At 43.2% G+C, this 13,270-nt stretch overlaps 2 protein-coding genes across 5 annotated transcripts in view; one reads left to right on the forward strand and one right to left on the reverse strand.

Moving 5' to 3' along the window:
* Positions 1-3,174, forward strand: part of grm3 (glutamate receptor, metabotropic 3) — a 192,326-nt gene extending 189,152 nt beyond the window's left edge. For 3 of the 4 annotated variants that reach the window (XM_052034258.1, XM_052034257.1, XM_052034259.1), the window contains one exon: positions 2,703-3,174. In XM_052034258.1, the coding sequence (XP_051890218.1) occupies positions 2,703-2,779 (77 nt within the window). In that variant the 3' untranslated portion in view covers positions 2,780-3,174. Of the gene's footprint in view, positions 1-2,662 lie in introns of all 4 variants that reach the window. The other variant, XM_052034261.1, reaches the window with a different exon arrangement.
* Positions 3,175-8,860: 5,686 nt separating this feature from the next.
* Positions 8,861-13,270, reverse strand: part of elapor2b (endosome-lysosome associated apoptosis and autophagy regulator family member 2b) — a 107,857-nt gene continuing 103,447 nt past the window's right edge. The window contains exon 22 of the mRNA XM_052034256.1: positions 8,861-12,774. Coding sequence (XP_051890216.1) covers positions 12,715-12,774 — 60 coding nt within the window. The 3' untranslated portion in view covers positions 8,861-12,714. The remainder of the gene's footprint in view (positions 12,775-13,270) is intronic.

Below are 13,270 nucleotides of genomic sequence, written 5' to 3' on the forward strand. Positions count from 1 at the left end.
CAGGGAAAGGGAACCAAAAACTAGAGGGCATAGGTTTAAGGTGAGAGGGCAAAGGTTTAAAAGGGATCTGAGGGGTAGCTTCTTCACACAGAGGGAGGTGGGTGTGTGGAACGAGCTGCCAGAGGAAGTGGTAGAGGCGGGTACAATAACAGCATTTAAAAGACATTTGGATAAGTACATGGATAGGAAAGGTTTAGCGGGACATGGGCCAAACATGGACAAATGGGACTAGGTTAGGTGGGCACTGAGGTCGGCATGGACGAGATGGGCCGAAGGGCCTGTTTCCCTGCTGTGTGACTCTGTGTCCAGTTCACTGCCTTATCACCCTGCATATATATATTTCTTAAGCTACTCCTGACAAGCCAGCCCTTCACTCCCTCTGCTGGTCGCTGGTGTACACACAGCCTCTCAGCCATCCCTGGTGAAAACACATTCTCCTCCCCTTCCAACCGTCCTCAGTGTGACAGGGTTTGAGGAGTGGAGCCCCCTGTGCAATGTGGTGTGGTTGGCAGGGACAACTCTGGGTTTGGAGCATGGCATCGCTCATGTCACCCAATTCTCTGAAACCAAGACAAATTAAATACAGGTAACAGAAATGGGGCAGGTTGGAGATCTGTCTCTGGACGGCTGGCTGGCTGGTTTGTTGTAAGTCCAGTTTTTGCCTCTGCTGTGGTGCAGAGAGGGGAAGGCAGTGGTTGGGCTGCTGGTCACTGCCCAGTGATGGACGGTGTTATTTGTAGACCAAGGGGAAGAAAAAAGCAAGAAAGACTTTGACATTTCTGTACCGTATTTCACATCTACACGGCATCCCAGAACCCGTGACACCCAGTGAAGTGCCTTTGCTCCATAGTTATTGTTGTAATGCAGGCAACTTGGGCACAGCAAGGTCCCACAGCAAAGTGATATTGACCAGCTGAACTGGTGGCGATGTTTGAGGAATGGTCCAGACACTGGGAGAAATCATCCGCTCCGAACTGTGGTCACGGGGGATTTCCTCACACAGGTGGGGCCTCAGTTTAATGTCTTATCTGAAAGTTGCCACCTCTGATGGTGCTGCACTCCCTCAGCTCTGGGCTGCTTAACCACACGTAGAACATGGAACACCGGAATAGCACAGGAACAGGCCCTTTGGCCCACCATGTCTGTGCCACCCATAATGCCAAATTAAACTGACCCCTTCTGCCTGAACATGGTCTGTATCCCTCCATTCCCTGCCATTCATGTGTCTGTCTAAACACCTCTATCGTATCTGCCTCCACCACCTCCCCAGCAGCCCGTTCCAGGCACCCACCACTCTGTGTAAAAAGACTTGCCTCGCAAACCTCCTTTAAACTTTCCCCCTCTCACCTTAAACCTACGCCTTCCAGTATTTGACATTTCGACCCTGGGTAATAGACCCTGACTGTCTACCCTATCTACGCCTGTCGTAATGTTATAAACCTCTCTGCAGGTCTCCCCTCCGCCTCCAACACTTCAGAGAAAATAATCCAAGTTTGTCCAACCTCACCTTGTAGCTCATGCCCTCTAATCCAGGCAGCATTCTGGTGAACCTCTTCTGCACCCTCTCCAAAGCCTCCACATCCTTCCTGTAAAGGGGCGACCAGAACTGCACACAATATTCCGAATGCGGCCTAACCAAAGTTTTATACAGCTGCAACATGAGTGCCTGACATTTCTACTCATTGCCCCAACCTATGAAGGCAAGCATGCCGTGCGCCCTCTTTATCATCCCTTCCCTTGGTGCTGCCACTTTCAAGGAGCTATGGACCTGCACCCCAAGATCCCTGTGTACATCAATGCTCCTCAGGGTCCTGCCATTTACTGTATGTCCTTTCCTTTCACATTCGACCTCCCAAAGTGCAACACCTCACACTTGTCCGAATTAAACTCCATCTGCCATTTCTTCTGTACCCTGCCGTACCCCTACCCTGCCGTATCAGTTGACAACCTTTCTGGCTGTCCACAACTCCACCCATTTTCGTGTCACCTGCTCGCCTACATTTTTGTCCAAATCATTTTTATATATCACAAACAACAGAGATGCCAACACCCATCCCTACAGACCACTGGTCCAGTCAAAATAACACCCCTCCACCACTACCCTCCGTCTTCTATGGCCAAGCCAATTTCAAATCCAGTCTACCAAGTCTCCGTGGATCGCATGTGCCTTAATCTTCTGGATCAGCCCACCTTGTGGAATGACTTGCTAGAGTCCATGTAGACAATATCCATTCCATGCTCATCAATCATCTTCGTCAACTTCTCAAAAAACTCAGGCAAGTTTGTAAGACGTGACCTACCCTGCACAAAGCCACGCTGACTGTCCCTGACAAGTCCACGCTTTTCCACATGAGTAAATCCTGTCCCTAAGAATCCTCTCCAACAATTTCCCTACCACCGGTGCAAGGCTCACCCACAAATAATTTCCTGGTTTGTCCCTGTGGCCCTTCTTAAACAAAGGCACAAGAACCCCACACCAGACACGTGGATTCATTGCGATGCTCCTCAAAGTTGAACAAGCTGCCATCATGATTAACTCCAAGAAATCTATGGACAGGGGCTTCTTGGTGCTCACAGAACGGGAACAGCCTAATACGGCAGGATGGGGAAGAAACCTCTGACTCTAGATTTACTTTGAATGTTTTCCTTTCTACATTTCAAGGACACTTGGAGTAACCTGCCCCGATACTGTTGCTTTTCAGCATCTGCCAGCGCTCACTACGTCCCTGCTGTCTGCAACGGACGGGAAATTCTGGACTCCACCACTTCATCTTTATGAAGCCGGTATCCAATCCAACACTCCGTCTCCTGTCAGAATCACACAGGTGACACACCCTGGGTACAGTAACTTTTGTAGAGACAGTGTATTAAGATATTTTTAAGGGCTGTAAGTAACTAAACTATAGTTGGGTTTTCTGGTTAATATTTTATCCTGTACATAACTTATTTACATAAATTGTTATAAACGGTTTACTTAAGGCAGGCACTGTATGAAAATATGACCAACTGACTATTCTAACGTTTTGAGGTTCTACAGCCGTACGTGATGTATTTACACTAGATTGCATAGTAATTTTTATGTTGTATATAGTTACAATACGTAACATGGTTTTAACAGCACAAAAATGAAAACTTTAATGTAAAATAAACTGAATAAAAATCTCTGACCTCTGACACTGTACCACTACTCATTTATGTCGCTGCCTTTACTCAATGGACTAATCAAAGAGTTTCATAGGATTTCTGAGTACAGGTACATACTTTGCTGAAAGTGGTGACACGGGTAAACAGGGTGGTGAAGGAGGCAGCTGAGTACAGGAATTGGGACGTCATGTTGCAGTTGTACAAGATATTGGTGAGGCCACACTTGGAGAACTGCATACAGTTTTGGTCGCCCTGTCATAGGAGAGATGTCATTAAACTAGAAAGAGCGCAGAGAAGATTTACGAGGATGTTGCCGGGACTCGAGGGCCTGAGTTATAGGGAGAGGTTGGGCAGGCTAGGACTTTATTCCTTGGAATGAAGGATATTGAGGGGTGATCTTACAGAGGTGTATAAAATCATGAGGGACATCGATAGGGTGAATACACACAGTCTTTTCCCCAGGGAAGGGGAACTAAAAACTAGAGGGCATAGGTTTAAGGTGAGAGGTGAAAGATTTAAAAAGGACCTGAAAGGCAACTTATTCACACAGAGGGTGGTGCGTATATAAGGTAAGATATAAGATTTCTTTATTAGTCACATGTGCATCGAAACACACAGTGAAATGCATCTTTTGCGTAGAGTGTTCTGGGGGCAGCCCGCAAGTGTCGCCACGCTTCCGGCGCCAACGTAGCACGCCCACAACTTCCTAACCCGTATGCCTTTGGAATGTGGGAGGAAACCAGAGCACCCGGAGGAAACCCACGCAGACACGGGGAGAACGTACAACCTCCTTACAGAGAGCGGCCAGAATTGAACCCGAGTCGCTGGTGCTAGTATATAGAACGAGCTGTCAGACAAAGTGGTTGAGGCAGGTACAATAACAACTTTCAAAAGACATTTGGATAATTACATGAATAGGAAAGGTTTAGAGGGATATGGGCCAAATGCAGGCAAATGGGACTAGCTTGGAGACGCAAAAGATTGCAGGTGCTGGAATCTGGAGCAACACACAAAATGCTGGAGGAACTCAGCAGGTCAGGCAGCATCTATGCAGGGAGATGGACAGTTGATGTTTCGGGTTGAGACCCTTCATCTGGACTGGGATTATTATAAAGAGGACTAGCTTGGTGGGCACCATGGTTAGCATGGACGAGTTCGGCCGAAGGGCCTGCTTCCATGCTGTATTACTCTATGACTATTATTACTGAGCTTTTGCTCCCTCCTCCTGTTACTAACTTTCTTCTTTTAATGGCTTGCAGTTCCTAATTGGTTATACACAATAACCTGCCATTTGATGGTACATTTCTTGTTTAATGCAGTAACAATCTGAGCAAAATCCACTGAGAGTTGAGTTGGTCAGGTGGCAGAGTCACTGGTTATCACCCTCCGGCTTGTTTGTACATATTCCAGCAAATGGGTCTCACTGCCTCAGTCAGCACTTATCACCCATTCCACACTGCCCTTGACCTGAGGGAATGGCTGAGCCAAATTCATGGTTGTGGGTCCAGACTCACATATAGGTCTGACCAGACACCGGATCTCCTCCCCTGAAAGACATCAGTGAACCGGAGGGGTTTTTATCAGTCCAGTTGTTCTGGGTTCATCACTACTGATGACCAGTTTTTTTTGTTAATTTAACCAGTTTTTTATTAATTCCAAATTCCATAAATGCTATGACCAAGTTGCACAACTAACTTGGTGGGGTTTGAACTTGTTTTCTGGATTGTCACTTAAAATTCGTTTATTATTGTCACAGGTACAGTGAAAAATTTTGTTTTGCATGCCATCCAGACAGGTCATTTCATCAGTACATCGAGGTAGTACAAAGGAAAACAATAACAGAACGCAGAATAAAGTGTTACAGTTACAGAGAAAGTGCAGTGCAGGCAGACAATGAGGTGCACGGCCATAATGAGGTAGATTGTGAGGTCAAGAGTCCATCTTATCGTACTAGGGGACCGTTCAATGGTCTTATACAACAGGATAGAAGCTGTCCTTGAGCCTGGTGGTACGTGCTTTCAGGCTTTTGTATCTTCTGCCCGATGGAAGAGGAGAGAAGAGAGAATGTCCGGGGTGGGTGAGGTCTTTGATTATACTGGCTGCTTTACCAAGGCAGCGAGAAGTGTAGCCAGAGTCCATGGAGGGGAGGCTGGTTTCTGTGATGGACTGCCAGCACAACCTCTCTGCTCATGTCCGCCCTCAGCGAGGGAAGCAAAACACACCCTATACCAGTTTATCCACCATGTTGACCTGTCCTCTCCCCAGGGATCTGTGAACATACCTTCCTAGGACCCTCTGTTCTTCCATACCCTCTCATCGTGTATATCCTTGTTTCATCTCCCCAAACATTGTTGTGGCCTGTACTGACCTTCAACCACAAACAACCATCTTCAGGATCAACGCTGCTGAGTCAGTCTGTAATCCTCTACATCACCAGCAAGACACCAGAGACTGCAGATGCTGGAATCTGGAGCAACAGCCAATCTGCTGGAGGACCTCACCAGGTCGAGCAGCATCTGTGGGGGGGGGAAAGAATTGTCGATGTTTTGGATCAAAACGTCCTGACGTAGGGCACCGATCCAAAACGTTGACCATTCCTTTCCTCCCACAGACGCTGCTTGACCTGCTGAGTTCCTTCAGCAGGTTGTTTGTTGCCCCTTACATCACCCCCTGCTCAAACTGGATTTTGCTGACCCCTCCCTCCTAATCTTTCCATCAACACAGCATTTCTTCCTTTTCAACTGGCTTAGGACATTTGTTTATACAATGGAAACAATAAATGTTCCAAGAGCTCTTTACATCAGGGGGCTGGGTGCATATCCTACCCTCTCCCAAGGGATTTAAGAAGTTTTTACTCACAGACCTAAGAAATGTTTCACTGAGATATTACCTTATTACTGTCAGCATAACCACACATTTAATCAATATCATATGAATGTTGGAAACACTCAACAGGTCAGGCGGCATCTGTAGAGAGAGAACCGGAGTCCATGACTTGTATCCAGAACTGGGGAAGAGCTCCTAGATGTGGCTGTTAAAGAAGGTGCAATATAGGGCAGAACTTGGATTAGGGCAACACATGGGGAGATGATGCAAGACAAGGATTCATTCAGGTTCGAGTATGCTTCAAACCCCTATCTCAAAATAAGTTAGCATTAGATAAGGAGGCTGTGCTGTAAAGGTCGACTTGTGGCCTTTCATACATAATGTTTTAAATCCCAGCATGCTTTGAGGAAGACGGAGGTTTTGAAATGAACCTTTTAAGGTAGAGATTTAGGAGATGTTGGAGGAACCATTCAGAGGATGGAGCTGGAGTTGGACGCAGTTTCCTTCCCTGAACCCCAGTGACATGGCTGTCCACAGATCGAGATGTGACAACCAGGGTTCAATACAGTCTAAATCGATCCCCAATTTGTCACTGGAGCAAACCCCATTCACCAACCTTTCAGAATGCCAATCAGCTCAGGTTGTTGTCCATCAACTTAACACGTACATCACACGTACGTCACATGTACATCAAAACACACAGTGAAATACGTCTTTTTGCGTTACTGAGAATGTGCTGGGGGCAGCCCGCAAATGTCGCCACGCTTCCGGCACCAGCATAGCATGCCCACAACTTCCTAACCCGTACGTCTTTGGAATGTGGGAGGAAACCGGAGCACCCGGAGGAAACCCACGCAGACACGGGGAGAACGTACAAACTCCTTACAGACAATGGCTGGAATTGAACCCGGGTCGCTGGCACTGTAATAGCGTTACGCTAACCGCTACACTACCGTGTAATAATCGTCAAACATCAACAGAATGACAATTCCTCAATGGGAGCAGACTGGTTCACTCAATCAAACCAATTCCTGCACTTGCATCAAAGACAGCACAATCGAAGGAAGGAGAGAATGGCGAAATCAGCCGTGTGCACTCATTCACCCGGGGTATTCAGCACGTGACATGTAACTTAATTAACATTGTTGATTTGTGCTGTATTCAATTGGCCTAAGATAAATGGGACACTGACACATAGACAACATAGTTCAAGCCAGACTCTGGTGTACTGAAGGCCAGGTTGTACAGAGGCTTGGGAATTGATCAACAAGGTTTGCAACCTGTGGCTAAGGGAAACAGCAAACTTTAGCTGCAAGGTCACACGACTGAAGAACAAGGAGTACCTGTGAAAAACTGAAAATACCCGAGGACAACTGGCTACAAGCCAGAATTTAGACTCAAGAACAAGCTGCCAGCTGCAGAGAGACAGCAGTCCGGAAGGATGACCTGGTCAGTCACCAGAAAACCCACAAGGTGACCAAGACAGCTGTGAGGGGGCGGTGTGAAGCTCGTAGCCTAGAGCGGTGGTAGAAGCTGTAGTGCCAGCCATTATGCTAAACTATTGTAATAACTCCAGTAAAGGTAGGTCATCACAGAAGAAGAAATTCTGGGCTGTCATTTATTAAATTCCCAGGCTGGACTTTGTTCAGACCTGTTGTAAACATAGGTAGGCCACTCGGCCCCTCAATGTCCCACCATTCAATGCAATCATGACTGATCTACCCCGGGTCTCATCTCCTCTTCGCTGCCTGTTCCCCACACCCCTCAATTCCCTGATCTAAAACCTTATCTACTTCCTCCTCAAATGCCCCCAATGATCTTATGAATGATCTGTTATACCCACGATAATACATTGAATAAATGAAATAATCCATTGCTCCAAAGGGAAAAACATGAATAAGGAACATAGGTTGGTTATTATAAAACTGGAAAATCAGGGTTATCATCTGGCTGCCCCTCCTTCAGAGTGAAAAAAAAACTACAACAAATAGTTGCAAGAAAATTTGAAACTACTGATTCACACAGTAATCCAAGACAGAAATATCACTCAATTTATTCCCATACTTTTCCCCCAGTAACTGGCACTATGGAACACAGAACATTAAGCCCAAGGGGGATCCATAGTAACACAGGCTCTTTGGTGCTCATTTTACTATCATCACATTAGAAGTGACAGAAATAACAGGAACAGCCAGCAGATGATACAACATCTGCAGCGAGATCAAATAAAGACTCAAAATGTCAAAGACAACAGACTTAAAAATGTGAGCCTCTGCAGTGAGAGAGACATTAAATCATCCCAGCATTTGAGGATCTGTTTTTCAAATCTCAAAATTTCAGAGCTGAAAACACTAAAGAAATGTAGTATTCAGCTGGGACTGCACTCCCTGGAGTGAAGGAGGCAGAGGGGTAACGTTATAGAGGTTTATAAAATCATGAGGGGCGTTGACAAGGTGGGTGGGTGGTCATAGTCGTTTCCCCCAGGGTAGGGGAGTCTAAAACTAGAGGACACAGGTTTAAGGTGAGAGGGGAAAGATTAAAAGGGGACCTGCAGGGGAACATTTTTCACACAGAGGGTGGTGGATGTGTGGAACGAGCTGCCAGATGAAGCGGTAGAGGCGGGTACAATTACAATGTTTGGACAGGTACATGGATAGGAAAGGTTTAGAGGGATTCTGGGCAAATGCAGGCAAATGGGACCAGCTCAGACTTGATCAGCTTGGACACGTTGGACCGAAGGGACTGTTTCTGTGCTGTATAACTCTCTAAATCTATGACTCTAAAATGTTGAAGAGTTAAATATAATAGCTTCAAAAAAATTGCTTTATAACATAATATCTTATTATAATGAAATTTGCTCATTTAAAAAAAGCAGACATAAGAATTCCCAAAACTGCTTATGTTTATTTAAGAAAGATGCCACAAAAGACAAGTACTATTTTGGTTAATGACAATTATACAACTTAGAAGAAAGTAAACCTCAGACACGAGTACAAAATATACACACAATGAACAAACTCTGGAAAATTGGAATACACAACACATGTAAAGAGGTTTAAACATTGCAGACCTCTACACCTACAGAGGCTGAACATCTAGAGATGGCTAAAATGCTTTCCTTTGTGTAATATATTGACGCCATTGGAAAGATGAAGTTGTGTTTAAATCTAACCCAGCAAATAATTTCTTAAATCAAAATGATATGCTTTTACTCAGTCTTTTGGAGTTGGACGATATCTTTTTCAGGAGGAATTTCTGCTGATATTGGAATAACCAGTGCAGAATTTTAAACACAAACACAACACACTTAAATTTAAGAAAAGCTCAGCGGTGACCCCAGCCACGAATGTGGTGACACCTCCCAAAGATGAATTAACCACAGGCCAGATTCCATTGTTTGATTTATTCAACATACTCAGCCCAGAACTAATCAAGGAAACGCCAACACTTAACCAAGACATCTTGCACCCAAGGAGGTATAGTGGAAGCTTTCTTTCTTAATTTAAGGAATGAGCCAATATCTCCTACCCTAACTGGAGATTTTCTAATTTCTTCACAAGACATGAGTGGCTGCCAAGCCCAGCATTTATTACCCATCCCTAACTACCCTTGAATTGAGCGACTTGCTGGCTGTTCCATCAGAAGTCAGCCACTTTGTGGTTAGATTGGAGGTGTAAGGAGGTGAAGGGTTACTGCAAAGCGACAGCATGATCTTGTTGAATGGCACAGCAGTCTCGAGGGGCAAGTGGCCTCCTCTCTGCTCCTAATTCATAGGTTTGGACACAGCCAAATCAGAGAAAGATGCCAAATTCCTTCCTTGTGGTATGCAAGCGTTTTTAGCATTTTTAATCAGCCTGGTAGTTTCGTGGTCACCGATACGGATACTAGATTTTTTATTCCCAGTTAGTTAATTACTTGATTTAGATTCCCAGCTGCCAATGTGGGATTTGAACTGAAGCCTCCAGTCAACAGTCCACACCTCTCAATCCAGTAACCATTATAAATATAATTTATAAAAGTCAAAGTCACACACATCTGATTTTAAAATGCTTACTTTTCTTCAATAAATTCTCTTCCCACTGCATTCATCAAACTTCAAGTTACCACATAAATCTATCAAGAAATATTTTTAAAGCAACGTATTTATAAATGTTTTGGAAACACTGCCCTATTATATTGGTTCAGTGATAAGTAAATGAACTTCGAAGAAAACATGAGGGCAAATAATTTCTCACAATGGGTGCATTTTTGGCTGTGATTTGTGTCAGATTTACAAATTGCTTTCAAATTGGAAACTCTACCTCTCCCCTGTTTCATTGTGTATGTGTGTCTGTCTGTCTGTGTGTCCAGTGAAATAATATTAGCATTGAATGGCTAACTCTGCCAGATAGATGAACATGGTACAAGGCACCATTCAACACACTATTCTTTACTTCCAGCTTGCGACAAGCATTACGAATATTCTGCTTTTCCCCAAATCCTGCCCAATTTCTCATCCTGCTTATTTATCCCAGTCTCATTTCCTAATTGGTTTACAGAATAATAGAGAACTATGACAAAAATACATTCCCCTTGATGGTCAGAGCACAACAGAATCAATATACCCAAAAAGGCATTCAATTTGCAAGCTTTTATTGTTCACTGCAACACTTAATTAAACTGTACCTTAAATTTACAGAAAGCCTCTGCTTTCTTTTACCAGTAACCCACCTGTACAATTCAAAGGAACATTTCACCTTAACTATCTATCTTAAATAGTCCAACACTATTTCACAGTTTTAAAATATCAAATCACCAATTCATTCATAATGTAAACAGAAATATAGTAGTCAGAACTAAAAATCAACATGCTCATCAAAATAGCAAGGGACATTTTGGTCTGTCAAATTATTTTTATATAAATAAGTTCAAGTGCTAACCAGTCACGTGAAGTGTAGGTTGTTGTAAATGCTGCCTAGTTCATAAGCAGAGGTCTATTGAACTACTGATTTAAGGAATATGATATGCCATATTCAATTCTGGAGGGATAAATGGGGCAGTACTTTGTGCACTTAATGAATTCAACTGCTTGCTTTTGGAAATGGATTTTAAAAGTGCTGCTGCCTTCTGGTGGCTGTTGGTGGTATGAATTCATAAGAAAAAACCTTCCTAGCAAGTTCTCTCATAGAGCAACTCCTGCAGTAAGTGACACAATTTGTTGAATCTTCCCTAAAGTTTGTCGTCCGTGTTTCACGAAAAGATTTTCCTGTTTGGATTCATTTGCTGGACATTCACTCACAGAAATTCAGAGCAGAGAAACAGGGTTAATGCCTTTCACAGGGGCTCTGTCCAAAGTGGGGGGAAAAACATTGCAACAATGCTTAAGGATTTCTGATCATGACCACAATTACAACACACACAGCATGAAAATAGGGCCCTTGTTCCCAAAATTTCTCTCAAAGCGTTATGGATACTATTTCATGTTTCTCTCTAACACCACTAAATCCAGGGAAGTGTAGTCATTTCAGTTATTTCAGCTGTGGTACTCTTCAATAAACTATTTCTTAATATTAGTTTTCTTTCACTGAATTGAAAATGAATAAAAATATTTTGGTGTTGATATGTGGGAGTATTAATAAATGTCAAAATAAAATTTAACTTTTCTTAAATATAAACCAAAAATGCTAAAAATACTCAGTAGATCAGGTGGCATCTATTAAGAGAGAAACAGAGTATGACTTTTCACCAGAGTTGACATTTCATCAAAAAGTCACCAACTTGAAACATTGATGATTTTTCTCTCTACAGATGCCACCTGACCTGTTGTGTATCCCAACATTTTCTGTTTTGGTTTCAGATTTCCAGCATCTTCAGTTTTTTTTTGCTTTTCGATTTAAAATCTCATAGTAGATGATCCAAATTTCTTTAAAAATGTAAACAGGCCTCTTTTGCCTTTATGGTGAAATTGGAAAATGCAGAAGCATTGCAAAGCATGAAAATTTATTTTAAGAAAAAAATATTCACTCAAATGGCAAGGATGACTGAATGAGAGGCAGGGAGGGCGTGGTCAGATAGAAACACGTTAATCAGACCAGGCACTGACTTGTAACACCCAGGTTTTAAAATAAACTACTAAACAATAACTTCCAAAGCACAAAGTACCACCTTTCCAGTGCAGAGGGCTACTGTAATAAACCTGTATCCTGATAGGAAGGGTTTGTATATTTTAAGAATTACACATGGTTCATTGCAAACATAATTTACGTCAATGCAATAGCAGTTCATTTGCTGCACTGCACAACATAAATATAATTAATGATGGGGAATATTAAACAATAGAATTTATAGTTGCAGTATCTTAATTTCTTTTCAACATGGAATACTGCAGTTAACTGCAGGATTGCAAAAGCAGCATAAGACAAAATAACCTGGAAAAATCACACAGAAATCACAATGAAAAAGTATACAGAAAATACCCAATCATGTTGGTGAACAATTACTGAGAATGATTGTAAGCTCTTCCTGAGATATATGTTGTCAGTTTGGCAACCAGAGGCATTGACCGTTTTGGCAACTCTGGTCTGAGACCCCTTTCATCCAGCACAATAAGGCAATCAAACAGTAACTGTTTGCAAATGGTTCTTTTGAGAAGCATTTCAGGGACAGTAATATTTAAGAAGTCTTGTCATCCACGTCATTTGTGCTTGGCATGTGCTTCCACATGTCACAGGAGGAATTACTGCCAACGTTTCTGAAGCTACATCTTCATATATTGTGTGATCTTGGGGACTTGAGTTGAACAGACTCAAAAATATCATCTTTATCCTTGTGTAATAAAAGAAAAAAAGTGAATGATTAAATTGAAGCATTATACTTACACGTAACAATAATTCTGACTGGTTGCATCACCGCCTGGTATGGAGGCTCCAATGCACCGAGTTGCAAGAGGCTGCAGAGGGTTGTAGACTCAGCCAGCTCCATCACGGGCACAACCCTCCCCACCATCGAGGATATCTTCAAGAGGTGGTACCTCAAGAAAGTGGCGTAAGTCACTAAGGACCCTCACCACCCGGGACATGCCCTCTTCTCGTTACTACGATCGGGGAGGAGGTACAGGAGCCTGAAGACCCACACTCAGCGATTCAGGAACAGTTTCTTCCCCTCTGCCATCAGATTTCTGAACGGTCCATGAACCCATGAACACTACCTCGTTATTCCTTTTTATTTGCACAATTTATTTATCTTCTAATTTATAGATTTTTGAGCTAATGTGCAGATTTAACAATGTGCAGCTTTTAACCGTGAGATATCATTTAGAATA

Source organism: Pristis pectinata, chromosome 19 (genome assembly GCF_009764475.1).
Source record: "Pristis pectinata isolate sPriPec2 chromosome 19, sPriPec2.1.pri, whole genome shotgun sequence".
NCBI lineage: Eukaryota > Metazoa > Chordata > Chondrichthyes > Rhinopristiformes > Pristidae > Pristis > Pristis pectinata.